This window comes from Astyanax mexicanus, chromosome 21 (genome assembly GCF_023375975.1).
Source record: "Astyanax mexicanus isolate ESR-SI-001 chromosome 21, AstMex3_surface, whole genome shotgun sequence".
Lineage (NCBI taxonomy): Eukaryota > Metazoa > Chordata > Actinopteri > Characiformes > Acestrorhamphidae > Astyanax > Astyanax mexicanus.
The window spans coordinates 8,301,645-8,323,199 of record NC_064428.1 but is presented as its reverse complement, the minus strand read 5'-3'; the positions used below and the strand labels follow the sequence as shown (position 1 = coordinate 8,323,199).

Sequence of the window (21,555 nt, the reverse complement as noted above, 5' to 3'; positions counted from 1 at the left end):
AAATATGCCCAGTATCACCCAGTCTGAAGGGTGTCTGGGCAAACTGTTAAAAAAGTCTGGATCTTGGAACACTGCAGGAGAACGGAGGTGTGCTTTTCATCAAAGGTAAGTACTTTTTATCATGTTTTACTACACTAAAAGTACATTTTACACCAGAGTTCTCCTTTAAGTAGAGTCAGATATACAAGGTTCTTCAGGTTGTCCAACAAGTCAGTCTGCTGCAACTCACTACCACACTGTGTTAATGTCTCACCTCGGCTCGGTGCTGCTTCTTTCGTTACTGAAATAAAGAGGCTGCTGCATCGAGTGGTTGCTCCTCATAGACACACAGCTGGGCTCTGGAGACTCTGCTCTGAATGTAGGTCTGGAAATGTGAAGTAAAGACACAAGAAGAAGTTAAATCAACAGATTAAACCTGTGCTACATCTATAGTAAACATTTTTGGTTCTTTTTTTTTACTGGAAGGTGGGAAATTTAATGGTAAAATGTAATTTTCATTGGAGATGACCAATTGAGAGAGGTCAAAATTTGACAAAGATAAAAAACAAACAAAAACAAACTACAAAAAACACCCTGTTTAATCGCGCTCTCATCCCATGCTGATTTCTCACCTCAGCTCAGTGGTACATTTGTTGTTACTGAAATTGTAAGGCTGCTGCATCGAGTGGTTGCTCCTCATAGACACACAGCTGGGCTCTGGAGGTTCTGCTCCGGATGTCTGCAGTCTGGAAAAAGAATGTAAAGAACAAGTTTAACCTTTTTCACTGTGCGACCCCTTTTAAGTTATTTAGCAAAATTTTGACTATAGAAAATCGGGGTAATTCCACAGTTCTAAATGAAAAAAACATTTTACTTTGCACTTGATTCCACTTTGTCTCCTAAGTAGAGTCAGATAAACAAGGTTCTTTAGGTTGCCAGTCTGCTGAAACTGACTAACACTGTGTTATGTCTCAACTCGGCTCAGTGCTACTTTGTCATTACTGAAACTACGGGGCGGATGCATTGAGTAGTTGTTTTTCATAGACACACAGCTGGGCTCTGGTGGTTCTGCTCAAGACACTGGCCAATTTAAACCTGTGCTACATCTGTAGTAAACATATTCTTCTATAGGGTGGTCCAGTGGATTAAGACACTGCCAATATGGTCATGCTTTCCCTCAGCAGCCAAAGTCATGAGGGAGGACAATCGTTCATGCTCTCTCTGGGTGAGAAGATGGCACTCTCTTCTCACATCACTCTCAATGTGATGTCTGTCAGCATAAGTCATCAGTTAGCTGATGTATCAGATTGGAGTCGCTGTGCTTTCCTCCGAGAGCACTGGCTTCCAAGAAATGTTAATTTAAAAAGAAACGAAGTCTGACTTCACATATTGGAGGAGGCATGTGCTAGTCTTCGCTATCTTGGTATTGGGGCGGGGCACTGTTACTGTTTTGGCTGAGATAGGGTAGTTATTGAACATAGCTTATTGGGGAGAAAAGTGGAATAATAAAATTCTATGGAGTCCTACGAGAGTAACACTAAAGTCTTGCTTGGACAGGCTATGTTCTTAAAGAAAAATGGAATAATATAACATAAAAACTTCAAAATTTTAACAAAAAATAAGTGAATAAATAATCAAAATGACACTTTCTACAAAACGCCCTGTTTAAACTCACTATCATTCCATGCTGATTTCTCACCTCAGCTTTTTGTTACTGAAATTGTAAGGCTGCTGCATCAAGTGGTTGCTCCTCATAGACACAAAGCTGGGCTCTGGAGGTTCTGCTCTGAATGTCTGCAGTCTGGAAAAACAATGTAGAACCAAATTATTAATGTTTTTTTTACTGTGCGACAACTTTTTAAGCTTCAAGATATTTTGAGAGATTTCAACAAAAAAAAAAAAAAAATCATGTATCGGTGGAGGCATATGCTAGTCTTCACCGTCCGGGGGTTGAGGTATTTTTATTGATTGGGAGAGTTCAGCTGAGCTGGTGGGGTTATTGACATAAATAAAGTTATATGGAGTCCTACAGACTTTGATCCTACTAAAGTCTTGCTCAGACAGGCTTTGTTTTTACAAAAGGTGGAATAATGTTATGTAAGAACATCAAAATTTGAAAAATAAATAAATAAATAAAGACTTACAAAATACCCTGTTAAAACTCACTCTCATCCCATGCTCATTTCTCACCTCAGCTCAGTGGTAAATTTGTCATTAGTGAAATTGTAAGGCTGATGCATCGAGTGGTTGCTCCTCAAAGACACACAGCTGGGCTCTGGAGGTTCTGCTCTGAATGTCTGCAGTCTGAAAAAACAATGTAGAGCACAAGTTCTTAACCTTTTCCCTGTGGGAACCCTTTTTAAGCTTCAAGTTTTTAAGTGAAAGTTCAACCTAAGAAAATCAGGGTTCATTTTAATTCCACAGTTCTTTTTTTTTTTACATAGTACAATATAATGAAATAGAAATACAATTCTATATATTACTTTTTCCAGTATTTTGCATTATTCACATCAATTTTACAGCAGTATATAAAAAAGTACAAGATAAATGCAATAATAAGATAGTAATAAGATGAAAAAAAAAAATAAAATAAAATAAAAATCCACTCCTGAATAGTTCACAGTCACATGCACACGAGCATTCAAAAAGAAATGTACAAATAAGAGATGGACCACAAAGAACACCAATAGTACCGCTAACACACATAGTAAAATTCCTTATTGTATAATTAGATGCTCAACAGGGCCCCAACGCTTGGTAAAGATACGTTTTTGAAGCCTTAGTGTATATGTTATTTGTTCCATCTGATACACATCCCATAGCTTTTGTATCCATAGATTGTATGTTGGGGGGGTCTGGGTTCATCCATTTAATTGTAATGCATTTCAAAGCTACTGTAAATAATATTCCAAGTAAATGTTTTTTGGACCTCCCGACCACCCCATCGGGAATAACTCCCAATAATGCCACTGTAGGATCCTGTGGGATATCCTGTTGGAACGCTTTTTTAAGAGCATCATATACATCCTTCCAAAAAATCTGTAGTTTAGGGCAGAGCCAGAATATGTGAGTGTGATTTCCAGTTTGCGTTCCACAGTGTCTCCAGCACGCACTGCTATGTGTTGAGCCCATCTTTGATACTACTGCAGGTGTTCAAAAATATCTAGTGATTACTTTCCACTTGAATTCCCTTCACGTATTTGAATTCGTCACTAGATTTGCCTCTGTACATTTGTCCTTCCATGTGTCCTGTGTTATATCTATGTTTATTTCTAATTCCCATCTCTGTTTAATATTTAAGGAGCTATCAAGATTCATTGACAAGAATAACTGATATAATTTACTTACTATTCGCCCCTCCCTTCCCTTAAATATTTTTCTATTAGGGTAGGTTTTAAGAGTTTTTCCCATTGTTTATGTGTAGTTAAGTAATGTCTCAATTGCAGGTATCTAAAAAAGTCTGTTTTTAAGAGATCAAATTAAATTTTTAACTGTTCAAATGTCGTAAGGTTTCCATCACTAAATATTTTATCTATTTCACTTAATCCATGCTTTGACCACTTTTTAAACCCTGCATCCAGACAATTTGGTGTAAACGTCTTCATATGTCCAATATTTGTTAGAGATGATATTGTCTTGGGTAGGCCAAATACCGTTTGTATTTTTTTTCCATATCTTTAGGGTTACTGCTGTCCACTCTCCCATCTCTTTTACAGAGGTATCCATAAATAGCAGATTTTGTAGAGGTTCCGGGCAAAGGCTTTTTTCAATATTAAGCAATCGTGTCCATGTGCTATTCTGAATCCACATTATTAAGGGTTTCATCTGTGCAGCCCAGAAATAATATCCCAAGTTAGGAAGTTTTAGACCGCCATCTGACTTTGACAGTTGTAACATTCTAAGCCTAATACTTGGTCGCTTTCTCTGCCATATGAATTAGCCATATGCCATATGATCAGTTTATCCCAGCAATCAAATGAGGACTTTGGAATTTCAATAGGCAGCATCTGAAATAAATAAAGTAGTCTGGGCAATATGTGCAGTGTAAATTTCAATACGACCTAGCAAAGAGAGAGGAAGTAAAGACCATCGATTCAGGTCATTTTTAATTCTCCGGGTTATTTTCTTATAATTGGCATCATATAAATTTAGTGTGGACATAGGGATATATATACCTAAATACTTAATACCCTCTTTAGGCCATTTAAATCCACTCTGGAGTTTTACACTTTGTGGTATTCTACCATTGCTTCTGTTTTTTCCACATTCATTTTGTATCCTGAATAGTATCCATACTGAATAATAAGACTTTTTAAATTTGGTATTGTTGTTGGAATAGATATTGCCACGATACTCTATCAAAAGCCTTTTGGGCATCTTATGATAAAAGTATTGCTTCTTCTCCTAGATCTTTTGATGGGACATTATATTGAGTAGTCGTCTAATATTATCTCCATAGTATCTTCCAGTAATAAAACCAGTCTGATCTTGGTGGATAATTTTTGGTATTATTTTACTGACCCGTCTGGCCAAGATTCCTGTCAAGATACGGAAATCTTTTAACATATTCATAGGATCGCTGATCAGTAAATCTTAAATTTCCCTCAATCCTCTCTGATAATAAAATATTAAGTTATCAATTAACTTGCCTATGAATTAGAATAGATACACCACTTTTTCTCCCTGACTTACGTGATGAATAATATACTTTGTCTGCCCAGGATTTTTTAAGCTTATCATATTCTCTATCAGATAGGTTAGTTTCCTGTAAAAATGCTATCTGGCAGTTTGCTTGTTTTAACTGGTTTAGAATTTTCTTTCTTTTTATAGGACTGTGAAGACCTTTAACATTATATGTTATAATTTTAATTGAGTCCACTAATTATAGTTTACAGTGTGTGCTTGATGGGAATATACAGTCATATGAAAAGGTTTGGGCACCCCTATTAATCTTAATCATTTATAGTTCTAAATATTTGGGTGTTTGCAACAGCCATTTCAGTTTGATATATCTAATAACTGATGGACACAGTAATATTTCAGGATTGAAATGAGGTTTATTGTACTAACAGAAAATGTGCAATATGCATTAAACCAAAATTTGACCAGTGCAAAAGTATGGGCACCCTTATCATTTTATTGATTTGAATACTCCCAACTACTTTTTACTGACTTACTGAAGCACAAAATTGGTTTGGTAACCTCATTGAGCTTTGAACTTCATAGCCAGGTGTATCCAATCATGAGAAAATGTATTTAAGGTGGCCAATTGCAAGTTGTTCACCTATTTGAATCTCCTCTGAAGAGTGGCATCATGGGCTCATCAAAACAACTCTCAAATGATCTAAAAACAAAGATTGTTCAACATAGTTGTTCAGGGGAAGGATACAAAAAGTTGTCTCAAGGACAATCCACAGACCACCTCCAAAGAGCTGCAGCATCATCTTGCTGCAGATGGTGTTACTGTGCATCGGTCAACAATACAGCGCACTTTGCACAAGGAGAAGCTGTATGGGAGAGTGATGCGAAAGAAGCCATTTCTGCAAGCACGCCACAAACAGAGTCACCTGAGGTGTGCTTTTGCAAAAAGCGACTCTGTTTGTGGCGTGCTTGCAGAAATGGAAATTTCAACGTTCTTCTTTTATTATCTTAGATATATCTTCTCTCAAAGAGGACAGGATATCAGACTTGATCGCTTCGGCCATCATACCTGTGGCTTCAGTTTCAGTCTGTGAGGGCGAGGCTGGACTTGAACTACCTTGAGTGCTGCGCGTCGCAGGAGGTGTAGGCCTCGATGGAGTGTAGCTGTATTTCCAAAGTTTTGCCGCCATTCGTGTGAATTTTTCACCCTAAATCAGGTCTTGGACGCCTTAGTGTTGTTTTAACTGGATATTAGATCAGTTTTAATGTTGGTAAAGCCATTAAAATTTGAAGTTCTGCAGGAGCACCAAAACATGTGTCTCACCCCAAATCCTGCTCACTAGCGCCCCCAATTCCAAAGTTCTGCATGAAAAAACATTTTACTTTGCACTGATTCTAGAGCCACATTGTTTCCTACGTAGAGTCAGATAAACAAGGTTCTTCAGGTTGTCCAGCAGATCAGTCTGCTGAAACTCACTCGCACACTGTATTAGTGTCTCACCTCGGCTCAGTGCTGCTTCTTTCATTACTAAAACTAAGAGGCTGCTGTATCGAGTGGTTGCTCCTCATAGACACACAGCTGAACTCTGGAGGTTCTGATCTAAATATCTGCAGTCTGGAAATGTGATGTAAGAAGTTAAATCATCTCAGCAACCAGATTAAACCTGTGTTACCTCTGTAGTAAACATATTCTATGGAGTCCTACAGGGGTAATTCTAAAGTACTGTTTGGATAGGCTAAGTTTTTACAGGAAGGTGGAGTAATGTAATGTAAATTTTGGTGTACTGTTAAAATTGCTGGATGTCAAAATTTGACAAATGAAAAAAAGAGTAGACTTTCTACAAAACTACAAAACCCCCTGTTAAAACTGACTATCATCCCATGCTCATGTCTCACCTCAGCTCAGTGCTGCTTCTTTCATTACTGAAATTATGAGGCTGCTCCATGGAATGGTAGCTCATCATAGACACACAGCTGGGCTCTGGAGGTTCTGCCCTGAATGTCTGCAGTCTGAAAATGTGATGTAGAGAAACAAGAAAACAGTAAAATAAAGATATCAGAAGACAGTTATATCACACAGCTAATACAGATGGAAAATAAAAAGTGTTTGAACTAGTGCTGGGGTGACTCATTAATATAATTGGTTGTCATCGATTAGGAAAATACACTAATTTATATAATGTGCATCAACATGTTGCAATAACAGGCGCAACCTGACAATAGGCTCTGCCCCAAACTGGACACTACATGAATTTCTGTAGAGAGCAAGCTTCTCTACAACTGCTTACACAAGCAAATGAATGTTCAGTTGCAGTTATTGTGGTGTAACATTGTTCCATGCATGATCTAACAGTCTTAGTGAGAGAGTGAGAGAATACAGTCTGCACATCATTTTTTACTTTCACTACACTGACATATAATTTTCATTTTAATTTAATAATACTTTTAGTAATTAGCTTAACTACATATTACCCCAGTGATGAAATAATAAGTAAATATGTAATCACAAGAAACTTACTATCATCTTGTGTTTGTGTCTCACCTTAGGTCAGAGCTGCTTCTTTCATTACTGAAATAAAGAAGCTGATTCCTCAATTGAGTGCTGTACATAGACACATAGCTGGGCTCTAGAGGGTCTGCTCTAAATGTCTGCAGTCTGGAAATGTTAAGTGGAGACACAGAGATAAACAGGTAAACAACAAATATAACAACAGATAAACACTGACCAACACTAAACTGTTGCTCATCTAGATTGATGTCCCTCAGCAGTAACACTAGGGTTGAGTTGGTATGACAATATTTAAATATGGTGACGGTATTGTAAAATAGTGACGGTATATTAACCACGTGATGTGCCAAATCTGTACTGTATCTGAAAAACGGGACATTTAAGACATTCTGTGCATCCACAATGAAATGGCAGTGGGAGGGGTAAGCAGTTGGAGATCACTGATTGGTTATGGGGTGGGGATTCTCACTGAGGAGATCAAACAGCAAAAACTCAATAAACTCTACAGGTTTCACTAATTTTCACGGAAATTATCAGATTTATCAGTTTATCCTGCAGCGTGGGTTGTTCTGGTGTATGAGTTACTCACAGGTAAAGTTACAGCTCCCTCATGCTTATATTCTAAACCCATACAGAATTCCGCCATTTCCTCACTGTAAAAATAAGTAATTTAATAACAACAACAATAATAATATAGTTCTGCATACTAGAGTTTAGACTGTCTGTCTGAACCCGAGCCTGAACGCAAGTCTGACTGACCCGATGCCCGAATTTGGGCTGGCAAGAATTCTCACCGCTTTTCTGGCGCGCTGAAGAAAATGGTCTGTGACGTGACGTAGAACTATGTTCAATGTAACAAATCACACTGTGATTTTGGTGCTGATCCAAAAGTTACAGCTCATCCGCGTGTTTAAAGCTCCGCAGGTGGATTAATGGGTGCACGGCTAGCGGGGATTTGGGACAGCACAATATAGGAAAAAATTTACATTGGCGATATATATCGCAATATAACACAATGCAGGACCCGTGACGTCACCAGCCCCGCCCCCAACTGTGCACTGTCCAGACTGACTAAGTCAATTCTGTAGAGTCAGGCCCCGTGCACACGAATCGGGATATTTTCTTTCTGTTTTGGTCCACACGAAAACGGCATTTTCATTCACTGAAAACGAAGATTCCTGAAAACACTAACATCACAAAGCAAGTCTGTGCATGTCTGCTTAGCATTATCTTAGAGATCGGGAAGGGACTCTTTTTGGGGCAACACCAGCAAACTCCGACCGTATGTTTACAGCATATTTACACACAGCTGATCCAACTAATGAACTAACTGCCCTGTCTGAGGAGAGCTGAGAGTATCACAGCAGAAAATCACTAAAACAGGACAGAGTTACTCCAGAACCAGCTTTAAACGCTGTAGCACGATTTACCAGTGTCGCTGAGACAAGTGATGGTGGCGTGTTTGGCTGTTCTACACGCTACGCTACTGAGTGCAGGACTGAATGTCACATTAACCTGTACGGGGAAACTTGATCATGCACGATTGTGCAGGTCCTCTGTAACGTTCTGCATTGTCTCTTAAGATAAAATGAGCCACATATAAAACGATCTGGAACCCAGACCAGCTGAGAGGGGTTGTGGATTCCTGTGCAGAACTACATTTTAAAGCTCAGAGTGGAAACAGAAACAAAAAGGGGCTGCATATTCAGCACTAAATACTAAAGATCCACCTTTTCCCTTTCAATACCAATGCCAGATTTTCTAGTACCTGCCAATACTGATTACCAATACTGATACCAAATTTAACTTAATGACTTGATAGATGCCTACAAATCCAGAAATTTATAGAACTACGCATTTAACAGGCTTTATTTTGGTAAAGACAGTTCCTATGTCCCCAATTAGCATCTAATTAACTTAGAAGAACAGCATTTACTGGTTGAGTAATTGCAGATTTGAAGTCTTCGAGTTCTAAAAAAATTTGCCACAATGCAGTAGTAGTAGCTGACAGATGGACTCTCAAGAGGGATTTCCGGTCAATGTTCTAAAAAAAACACCAGAGTGAAAGGAAATACAAAAGCACACTTTCTAAAAAAGCACCCTGCATTCATGTCTCACCTCAGATCAGAGCTGCTTCTTTCATTCCTGAAATAAAGAGGCTCCTCCACGGAACAGTTGCTCTTCATAGACACACAGCTGGACTCTGCAGGGTCTGCTCTAATTGTCTGCAGTCTGGAAATGTGAAGTGGAGACAGAGATAAACAGGTAAACAAAAAATAAACAACAGATAAACACTGACTAACACTAAACTGTTGCGCATCATGCAGCACCAGGCATAGTGGTGCTGCACAGTAGTACCACTAAAGTACTGTTTGGAAAGGATGTGAATAATGAAATTATACCAGCAGACATTAGTAAGACAAACAAATGATTAGCACAAAATAATAAGTCTGGGCATAACTGACCATGAATCCTTATGTTATGAATTATCCTCACACCAAATAAATGCATGTAACAGTGTAGAACATATTACAGATTTGAATGATGTGTTGTACAGCACTTGCCACAGCTCCACATTAGCTACAGACTTGTATTAGCAGAGATTGATAGATCGGTGGTATTTTTGAGACAACACTGATAACCAATTGTTAATTAGTTAATTAATGAGTGCAGGACTGAATGTCACATTAACCTGTACAGGCAAACTTGATAATGCACGATTGTGCAGGTCCTCTGTAATGTAGTGCACTGTCTCTTAAGATAAAATGAGCCACATATAAAACGATCTGGAACTCAGACCAGCTGAGAGGGGTTGTGGATTTCTGTGCAGAACTACACTGTAGAGCTCAGAGTAAAAACAGAAACAAAAAGAGGCTGCATATTCAGAACAAAATACTAGAGATACACTGATACTACCTTTTCCGATCTGATACTACATTGTAGAGCTTAGAGTGAAAACAGAAACAAAAAAAGGGGCTGCCTATCCAGCAATAAAAACTAGTGATGTATCTGCCAATACCAATACTAATACCATATTTGACATAATGATTTGATAGATGCTTGTAAATCCAGATATTTATTACATTACACTGTTTATAGGCTTTACTTTGATAAAGACAGGTTTCCATGTCCCCAATTAGCATCTAATTAACTAAAAAGAACAGTGTTTACTGGTTGAGTAATTGCACATTTGAAGAGTTATGAAATCAAATTAAGAGTTATGAAAACAAATTATTGCCACAATGTAGTGATGTACTCTCAAGAGGGGTATCCATTCAGTGTTCTGATACTCTAGTAGGCTGACTGATGGACTCTCAAGATAGATATAAACTTCTGAAAACACCAAAGTAGAAAAAATCATAAGCACACTTTCAAATAAAAAAAAAACAGCCTGCATTCATGTCTCACCTCACATCGGTGCTGCTTCTTCCATTACTAAAGTAATGAGGCTGCTCCATGGAATGGTTGCTCTTCATAGACACATAGCTGGGCTCTGGAGGGTCTGCTCTACATGTCCCCAGTCTGGAAATGTGAAGTGGAGACACAGAGATAAACAGGTAAACACTGACTAACACTAAAATGTTGCTCATTATGCAGCACCAGGCATAGTGGTGCTGCACAGTAGTACCACTAAAGTACTGTTTGGACAGGATTTGAATAATGAAATTATACCAGCAGACATTAGTCTGGGCATAACTGAACATGAATCCTTATGTTATGAATAATCCTCACACCAAATATATTAATGTAACAGTGAAGAACATATTTAAGATTTGAATGCTGTTTTATACAGCACTTGCCACCGCTCCACATTAGCCACAGACTTGTATTATTAGAGATTGAGAGATCGGTGGTATTTTTGAGACGACACTGATAACCAATTGTTAATTAGTATGTGTGGTTGATCTCCAATACCAACTGAGTGCAGGACTGGATGTCACATTAACCTGTACAGGCAAACTTGATAATGCACGATTGTGCAGGTCCTCTGTAATGTAGTGCACTGTCTCTTAAGATAAAATGAGCCACATATAAAACGATCTGGAACTCAGACCAGCTGAGAGGGGTTGTGGATTTCTGTGCAGAACTACACTGTAGAGCTCAGAGTGGAAACAGAAACAAAAAGAGGCTGCATATTCAGAACAAAGTACTAGAGATACACTGATACTACCTTTTCCGATCTGATACTACATTGTAGAGCTTAGAGTGAAAACAGAAACAAAAAAAGGGGCTGCCTATCCAGCAATAAAAACTAGTGATGTATCTGCCAATACCAATACTAATACCATATTTGACTTAATGATTTGATAGATGCTTGTAAATCCAGATATTTATTACATTACACTGTTTATAGGCTTTACTTTGATAAAGACAGGTTTCCATGTCCCCAATTAGCATCTAATTAACTAAAAAGAACAGTGTTTACTGGTTGAGTAATTGCACACTTGAAGAGTTATGAAAACAAATTAAGTCATGAAAACAAATTATTGCCACAATGTAGTGATGTACTCTTAAGAGGGGTATCCATTCAGTGTTCTGATACTCTAGTAGGCTGGCTGACTGGACTCTCAAGATAGATATAAACTTCTGAAAACACCAAAGTAGAAAAAAATCATAATCGCACTTTCAAATAAAAAAACAGCCTGCATTCATGTCTTACCTCACATCGGTGCTGCTTCTTCCATTACTGAAGTAATGAGGCTGCTCCATGGAATGGTTGCTCTTCATAGACACACAGCTGGGCTCTAGAGGGTCTGCTCTAAATGTCCCCAGTCTGGAAATGTGAAGTGGAGACACAGAGATAAACAGGTAAACAAAAAAATAGATAAACAAATAAACAATGACTAGCACTTAAATGTTGCTCATCTCTACTGGTTACCCGCAGCAGTAAATTGTTGCTCATTTTTACTGGCGTCCCACAGCAGTAACACTAAAGTATTGTTTGAACAGGATCTGCATGATAAGGATATCCCTGAGGACACCAGTAGGGTTAACAACTGATTAACACAAAATAACAAACCTGGGCATAAATGAACACAGATCCTTATGTTAGGAATTATCCTCCAACTAGGTATTTTGCCTATCCAGCACTAAAAGCTATTCCATTTCCCCAATTAGCATCTAATTAACTAAAAAGGGGAATCTGGTTAATGTTCTAAAAAACACAAGAGCGGAAGACAATTCAAAATCATACTTGACAAAAAACAGCCTGCATTCATGTTTCACCTTAGATCAGTGCTGCTTCTTCCATTACTGAAATAATGAGGCTGCTCCATGGAATGGTTGCTCTTCATAGACACACAGCTGGGCTCTGGAGGGTCTGCTCTAAATGTCTGCAGTCTGGAAATGTGAAGTGGAGACACAGAGATAAACAGGTAAACAAAAAATAGATAAACAGATAAACACTGACTAGTAATAAAATGTTGCTCATCTCTACTGGTGTCCCACAGCAGTAACACTAAAGTACTGTTTAGAAAGGATCTGCATGATAAAGATATCCCTGAGGACACCAGTAGGGTTAACAACTGATTAACACAAAATAACAAACCTGGGCATAAATTAACACAGATCCTTATGTTATGAATTATCCTCCAACTAGGTATTTTGCCTATCCAGCACTAAAAGCTAGTGCTGCACACATACCACCTTTTCCCTTCTGATACCAATGCCAGATTTTCTAGTATCTGCCATTACCAATACTGATACCAAATTTGACTTAATGATTTGATAAATGCTTGTAAATACAGATATTTATTACATTACACTTTTTATAGGCTTTACTAAAGACAGGTTTCCATGTCCCCAATTAGCATCTAATTAACTAAAAAGGGGGATCTGGTTTAGGGCTGCACGACATTGGAAAAATTTCACATTGCATTGTTTTAGTTTTCTGCGATATATATATCGCGATATTACACAATGCAGGACCCGTGACGTCACCAGACCCGCCCCCACCCGCGCGCTCACAACAGACACCCGGACCGAGAGCTAAGTCAAAGCTTTAGAGTCAGCTAAGCCCTCAAAACCAGAAGAAAACAGCAAAACAACGATAATTACGCATTTAAATTGCCCTTTAAAAGGTAAATAAAAGCGTTTTTCTGGGATTAAAAGCATGAATTCACAAAACTGAGACGCACTGCTTTTTTGGACTGGCTGTCTGAGACGGTTACAGGGTTCATACACTTTTCATATATTTTTATGACCGTACAGTCTAAAATATCAGTGCAGACATTAACAATAAAACAAAAAACCCATGTCAAAACTGATTATAGTAGGCCTATATCTTACTTACAATGTTTTTACATTAAAAAAAAAACTTTTCTTTCAGCAATTTTGACAGTCTTCAAAAATAAAATGTGTCTCTAATCCTGAGAGCTCTATTCTGTATAGCGGAATTAACTCTCAGCTGATTCCATACACTGCTAAGCATTTCTAATGTTTAACCTGTAAACAGTGGTTCATACTTCCATCAAATAACATGATATAGACTATTTAGTTTGAAACTTTGAATAGATTTTCAATAATCTGGCTGTTAGCTGAGATTTCTAAACCTGAGATGGCCATTACAGCCTAAAAATGCCTTAACACATATAAAAACACAAATTAGTAACTTGAAAGAGATTCATTTTTTTGCTTTTAATATTGGCTCAAAAATAAAATATTAAAGCAGATTCTTTACTGAACTATTTAACATGTAATATGTTTAATGTGTAAATCACTTATCAATTAGTATAATGAAGCAAATTAAATTAAATGTGTGTAGAAAAGATAGAAAACCTGCTTTTAGAGCAACTCTAAAATATCACTAAACAAAACCTAACTGTTGCATTGAGCTTTCAGGCTTTGTTGTTGTTACAGAAACTAAAACAGAGCTAGTCATTTTCCTTCTAATTTTTACATTTATTTTAAATGTACACGATGAAAAATGTGGAGAGATTGGACAGACGAAGACATATGCATATAAAACGAACTGCACTGAATAAGTTTAACCCCCTCCTTCAAACACACATACACAGACACAAACACACCTCTAATCTCTCTCACTCTGAGCGCTGCAGGCAGCGGCGCGCACGGGGTTTCCTCTGTGTGTTTTGTAGAAGTTAAATCCGGACAGTCTGTTTCACAGTTAAAAGGAACAGTGAGATTTCGGTACGTTTCTCTCACTGAGTGAATTAGAGCTGCTGAAGCTCCCCCTCGCCCTCGCGCCCGCACTACGACTCCCCCTCGCGTCCGCGCCCCCTCCCCCTCGCGTCCGCGCCCCCTCCCCCTCGCGCCCGTGCCCCCTCCCCCTCGCGCCTGCACTACGACTCCCCCTAGCGCCCGTGCCCCGCCTCCCCCTCGCGCGTGTTTGGTTTTATTGCCACGTGACATCGCAAGGTCCGCGATGTAACTATGGCACATGCGCACATCGCGATATCAATGCTTAAAGGGATAGTTCGGTATTTTTGACATGAGTCTGTATGGCATCATCATAACCAGTGTCGTGCATCCACACTGACTTACCCCCCACAGCGTCCTGTGAGCCGAGTTCTTGTCCAGTTTAGGTCAAAGCGAAAGTAGTCCGGCATGTTTGCTGGGGTCAGGAAAATAACTCCTTTTTCTTCCCAAAGCAGTACGTGTTCAAAAGAGTGATTTATTTACATCACAAAAAACTAACCCTGCAAAAGTCACGCCTCGTAAATCACTTGGGTCCTACTTTCTCTCATTTCGTATCAGTGCGCGTCATTCTGACAGCGAGCTGCGCACGCGTCAACTTGTTCTGTGTTTTGGCAGTGCTTAGCAGCTGTGTTCAGACTAGCAACGCAAATGAGCTAACTTTAGGGAGAAGTCTATTGGCTTTTATAAGCTTTGTAAACACATATATATATAGCTAGGTGTGTGTGTGTGTGTGTTAAAATGGTGCGGACTTGTGACTATCCAGTCTGTAGCAACAAAGATGTGGCTGATTCTCCGCAGAGTTTTCATCGTTTTCCTGTGACTGATGTTGCTCTGAGGAAACTTTGGGTACTAGCGCTGGGCATCCATGTGGACACAAAAGTGGAAAAAATAAAAAAGCTTCGTGTTTGCAGTGCACACTTCAGCGATGATGACTTTTTATCCACATGTCCTGGACAACAACAGATGAAGAAACGGATTCTGAAGAAATCTGCTGTCCCTGCACCCCAGGTAAATAAAACTGTAGCCTACCAATGTTCTCTACAGCATTCGCTCATAGCGTAAAGGTGCACCAGGGCTATTCCAAAGCAATATGGAAAATAATCATAAAAGTAATCATTTATCACTCGCTGTCAAAACGTCAAAACTTGACTGTTATTACAATCGTCAGCAACTCCGTGGACAGGGGATGTGTACGAGTAGCCCAGTCCATGACTCCAGTCACAATGTAGGCTAGCATAACAAGACCAACAGGGCTACTTCTCAGCTGTTAGACCCGGGGATTTCTGGAGCAATCGGCATATGTATATATTTATTTTATATACCTGCGTCATCCTCGAATACAAAACTTCTAAAAGTATGCCGAATGCTCCGGTCATCCCTGGTGTATTCGATGAGAGGTAGCCCAGTTTGACTTTCTCGAGGCGAGAAGTAAACAAAGCGACCCAAACACGTAGGCTAGCTGTCAGGTTGCAGCGCTGCGCGCATTGATATGGAACGAGAGAAAGTAGGACCCAAGTGATTTACGAGGCGTGACTTTTGCAGGGTTCGTTTTTTGTGATGTAAATAAATCACTCTTTTGAACACGTACTGCTTTGGGAAGAAAAAGGAGTTATTTTCCTGACCCCAGCAAACATGCCAGACTACTTTCGCTTTGACCTAAACTGGACAAGAACTCGGCTCACAGGACGCTGTGGGGGGTAAGTCAGTGTGGATGCACGACACTGGTTATGATGATGCCATACAGACTCATGTCAAAAATACCAAACTATCCCTTTAAACGATATATGGTGCAGCCCTAATTTGGTTAATGTTCTAAAAAACACAAGAGCGGAAGAAAATTCAAAAGCATACTTGACAAAAAACAGCCTGCATTCATGTTTCACCTTAGATCAGTGCTGCTTCTTCCATTACTGAAATAATGAGGCTGCTCCATGGAATGGTTGCTCTTCATAGACACACAGCTGGGCTCTGGAGGGTCTGCTCTAAATGTCCCCAGTCTGGAAATGTGAAGTGGAGACACAGAGATAAACAGGTAAACAAAAAATAGATAAACAGATAAACACTGACTAGTACTAAAATGTTGCTCATCTCTACTGGTGTCCCACAGCAGTAACACTAAAGTACTGTTTAGAAAGGATCTGCATGATAAGGATATCCCTGAGGACACCAGTAGGGTTAACAACTGATTAACACAAAATAACAAACCTGGGCATAAATTAACACAGATCCTTATGTTATGAATTATCCTCCAACTAGGTATTTTGCCTATCCAGCACTAAAAGCTAGTGCTGCACACATTCCACCTTTTCCCTTCTGATACCAATGCAAGATTTTCTAGTATCTGCCATTACCAATACTGATACCAAATTTGACTTAATGATTTGATAGGTGCTTGTAAATCCAGATATTTATTACATTACACTTTTTATAGGCTTTACTAAAGACAGATTTCCATGTCCCCAATTAGCATCTAATTAACTAAAAAGGGGAATGTTCTAAAAAACACAAGAGTGGAAGAAAACTCTTGACAAAAATAGCCTGCATTCATGTTTCACCTTAGATAAGAAAAATAAATAAATAAATAAACAACAGATAAACACTGACTAAACACTAAACTGTTGCTCATCTCTACTGGTGTCCCACAGCAGAAACACTAAAGTACTGTTTGGACAGGATTTGAATAATGAACTTATACCAGAGGACACCGGTAAGGTTAACAAATGATTAGCACAAAATAAAAAGTCTGAGTGTTTCACTAATATATATTTAAAGTCTCTGTTAAACACTGAATTCACCAGAGATCTGTAAACTTACAGTTACTTAAATAATAAAGCTTACGTTAACTAGCTGTTATTAACAGAGCCATAAGCTCTTTAACTGCCAAGACAGTGTTAGCTCCGCTGCTGTTTCATATGCAGCATGCATTTTAGCAAGAGGAGACGTTTAAGCATGTATAAATATGTTTATGTGGCTTGTCCTCATAAGCGATGTCATTGATTACCGAATAACTGATTCACAAAACGCGCAATAAAGCAAGGCAAAGATGGCCACGCTCACTAGAAACAAGAGCTTTGTATCGTGAACGATATTAAACCCTGAAATATCGGGCCATATCACCCACCCCTAATTATCGCAACAGAGTACTACTTTTTTGCAGTTTTTAGCAAGAGATACTCATTTCCCAGTATATTCCTTCTAGAGACAGATTATATAACTTTAATCCTGGATATATGGAGATATTTGGAGTGTATTGTTAGTATCATGACAATCTGAATCATTGACTTCTGTTACAAATCTGATAAAATTATTTTTTTAATATATCAGTTAGCCATATCATATTGCATGCAATAATAAAATTCAAAAAATGTTTTCTAATTCAGTGTTTTGTCATATCGCCAAAAGTATCGTTATCGTCAAAATATCATGAAATATCGTGATATTATTTTAGAGCCATATCGCCTACCCCTAGTAGGTATAGAATGTAAGTATAGAAGTTTGTGATTGGATAGCCAACGGAACCCTCACTGCTGTTAAGCCACTGCCAGACCGTATGCTGGTGCAGTGGGCCCTGGATTCCTCTTGGTAGGTACAACACAATGCCTGGCCTCATACCACATTCCCCAGATTTGAATATAATTTAAATCTACTTAAGTGGCCTCACACACTACTGAATAGCATTTAGAGTTGTGATGAAATTCATATTTTCATGTTTTTATAAGCCAAAAAATCTCAACTAAATGTACATTTGAGATTATTGTAAACCAAGATCACTGATAAGCCACTTTGATCACTAATAATGTTGTGCCTTAAATTATCAATATAAAGTAACTCACTTCATGTCATATACTTCTTCCTTCCTGCTGAAGTAAGGAGGATCCATCCTGGTGTTTGTGCTCTTCTCACAGAACTAGACACTGGACCTGATGCTCTGATGCTCCACACAGTCTCCCAGTTTAAAGCATGACCAGGGCACAGATTATAATAAACCAGGTATCAGCACCACATCACTTAATACCTAATAAAAAAAGAATATAGTAGTGGTTAAAATTCATCCATTACCAATTTATTATTTTGGAAAAAATACATTACATGAATTAACTTATTTCTTTTTAAATTTGTTGGTAACTACACAAGCTAGACTGAACAATTTTAGAAAGTTAAAGGGTCAAATCTTACACCCTGTTCAAGGCGCACTCCAATGTTCATTGCTATTTTACACAGTCTTAAACAGTATATTTCCACACCTTCTGCCTGTGTCTTTTAAATAGCAATGGTGCTTGCAAATCTTTTAACACCAGTGGGCATGGTGGTCTGGATGATGTGTGTTCAGATAAATTTCTGGTGTATGCTATCTTGGTAACAGAAAACACAGGTGCGTTACTTTCTGAATTTAACATCAACAGTCAGACGTTCATTACTACTGAACGAGAGTACATCCCCGCTTATTACGCACACATGCACACACAACTGTGCACAAACCCAACTTTACATCAACAATAAACAGAATACAAAATAAATACATTAATAATGCTGCTCCCATACTTTTCCCATGGTTATGATAGAAAAGACAAGATAGACAAGATGATAGACAAGACCCAAATCAAGCTGTGTGGTGCACTATTCCCGGCTTCCCTAAATATCTCTAAAAAGGGCCCCAAATATTTATAACTTTTGTGAATCTATCAAGAAAACAGACCATTATCTTAAGCATACCTGTCAAGTTTTGGATTTAAAAATAAGGGTAGTTTTCTGCCGCCCGCTCACTACAATTGTTGACACTGAAATGTTGTGGACATTCCTACATATGTAATTCTTATAATTCAGCCTAAATGACACTTTTTTTTGACACTGAAATGTTGTGGACATTCCTACATATGTAATTCTTATAATTCAGCCTAAATGACACTTTTTTTAACACTTTTCTTAGATATTTACATGAAGTCTTGACTTTTTTGGCAGGAATGCCCTCTTTTATGTTATATATTTTTATTCAATGGATTTAAAATTGAACAAAGGGTGCACAAATTCTGCAAAAATGAGCTTTTACTAAAGGATATGGACCAGATACATTCCTTCAGGTATATATTCTCATTAAATCGGGATTTATTTATCTCTTTAAATGTTAAATATTCTCTGTAACTACAGTAAATGATATTCTCATTAGACCGGGACTTATTTATCTCTTTAAATGTTAAATATTCTCTGTAATTACAGTAAGTTATATTTGGCCTAGTCAGACAGTTAGCTATCATGCTAACAAGCTAACGTTAGCTATCATGCTAACGAGCCAGACGACACGATTTAAAAGCAAAAACTATTCAGTTAAAACTAGCCATAAAACCATGTACTAATAGAGTTTAAATAAAGGCCACTAATTGCTTCTTCTTCTCTTCTAATATATTTGTTTAAAATGAAGATTAAACAGGATTTATGTAGATTAGCTAGGCTAGTTAGTTAGCTGGCTAATGCTAAACCTATGCTATGCTAACGCTAGCTGAGCAAATACTAACGCTGTGTTTTACCTCAGAGCACAACATTGTACTAAAAGTGAGTGAAATGACTCGAATATCGTGTTCATTCTTTTATCCACCGTCTATGTTCAGTTTGTAGCTCATTTTTAGCTAAATGTGGCTCAAAAATACAGACTTCAAGAAGCTTAACGGTTCGAGTTAGTCTCAGTCCGGAACCGAACAGGTGTCCATTCTTTAAGCTCCGTGAATCTGATTCGGCTCAGTCTTTTTACCAGGAAGTTACAGACAACACAGTGAGAATACAATAAAATATCGAAGTGGTAGCTGGTTATAAAAGCGTGATATTTCTCTCTACTTCTAATACAATTTGAATACTAGACGATAATCCCCCAACAGCCCAGAACAGTTCAATTTAGCCGCAGTTTAAATCGATTCGATTCACTGAAACAACTCGGTTTACTGGATCAATGTAATCACATTGTTATCCGTTAGTTCCTTTTAGTTACAGTAAAGTTAGTAGTACTGGGTCTACTGACCCACAGAGCACACAAACACACAGCTAGTTTATTATTTCATCTGGATTAAACTCTAAATTCAAGTTTTAACCGTTTCTCAGCGGATCAGAAGTATTTTACAGTAACTGAATCTTCCACTTTTTATCTGCGTCACTCTGATCCGGAACAAAGACTGAAGATCAGCTCTGTTGAATAGTTATTACAGTTTCTTCTTCTTTCTTTAAACTCTATATAAGCTCTTTATAAACTCCATAAAAACTCTATATAAACTCAATATAAACCATATAAACCAAGTGACGGATCTTTAACTTACCGGGTGAAATATAAAGCTCTGAGCTCTGAAATCCGCCCTGCTCTCTTTCTGGAATGCTCTCCGTTTACAGCAGCTTTCGGTTTCTCTCTCTTTCATTAACCCTTCAGACTCCAGCAGAACTGAAGATCTGCTTTTTGAAGTTCCCTGTAAACATTCAGAGTTTCCGGCCAAGGTCCGGACTGTCGCCTTTTTTTACTTGTGTTATGATTCAGTGCTTTATCCTGTTTACTGAAGAAGCCTAGTAGTTCTGTCAGTGTTTTATCAACAACGGAAAGACAAAACAAATTAGAAATACTATTCAGTACATTTCAACAATATTTATTGTTTTAAATAAGCCCGTCACAATAATAACATTATTGACTTATCATTATCATTACAATAAATGAAAACACCCTCAAAAAATGTACTTATCGAGTCTATTAATGTGAATCAAAATGCTATATTTATTCTATTTGATTTTATTTATATTAGATTTAGGCCTGCCTGTCATGATGATTACATGAATGACAAATTGTACAATATATGGAGAAATGTTTGATGAACGAGAATATTAGTTTTGTTTAAAATCAGCAGTTTTATTTTATTTAACATTATTACTGTTAGTATGTTTTATAAATGTAGTATTTAAATTTCTTTTTCTGAATCTGAATTAGCCTTTCTCCCTTTATTATCTGCACAGATCTGGGGTCCGTTTCCCAAAAGCGTAGTTGCTAATTACATTAGCAACTTACATAGTCTGGACGATGCAGCTGCGACTCAGGTGTTTCCCAAAAGCGTAGTTAGAACTATGTAGGTAACCACGTTGATAACTTACATAGTGTGAACCTTAGGCGTTTCTGCACTGTGAGCCTACGGGATCCAGCGCCCAGTGGTGTTTAATGATATCGCATTTGGTTTGTATTTCGCTGGGAATCGTGGCTAGGTTACCTGTATGTGGCGGAGTAATACATGGAGAGCTTCGGTTACAGT

At 38.1% G+C, this 21,555-nt stretch overlaps 1 protein-coding gene across 3 annotated transcripts in view; it reads right to left on the bottom strand.

The window, feature by feature from the left end:
- LOC107197086 (uncharacterized) overlaps positions 1–18,207 on the bottom strand; it is a 53,106-nt gene extending 34,899 nt beyond the window's left edge. For all 3 annotated transcript variants that reach the window (XM_049469810.1, XM_049469812.1, XM_049469811.1), the window contains exons 1-12: positions 18,121–18,207; positions 16,171–16,284; positions 12,356–12,469; positions 11,790–11,903; positions 10,538–10,651; positions 9,248–9,361; positions 7,163–7,276; positions 6,517–6,630; positions 2,170–2,283; positions 1,679–1,780; positions 612–725; positions 254–364 (exon numbers count right to left, since the gene is read on the bottom strand). In XM_049469810.1, coding sequence (XP_049325767.1) covers positions 254–364; positions 612–725; positions 1,679–1,780; positions 2,170–2,283; positions 6,517–6,630; positions 7,163–7,276; positions 9,248–9,361; positions 10,538–10,651; positions 11,790–11,903; positions 12,356–12,469; positions 16,171–16,284; positions 18,121–18,167 — 1,286 coding nt within the window. In that variant the 5' untranslated portion in view covers positions 18,168–18,207. The remainder of the gene's footprint in view (positions 1–253; positions 365–611; positions 726–1,678; positions 1,781–2,169; positions 2,284–6,516; positions 6,631–7,162; positions 7,277–9,247; positions 9,362–10,537; positions 10,652–11,789; positions 11,904–12,355; positions 12,470–16,170; positions 16,285–18,120) is intronic.
- Positions 18,208–21,555: the final 3,348 nt, after the last annotated feature.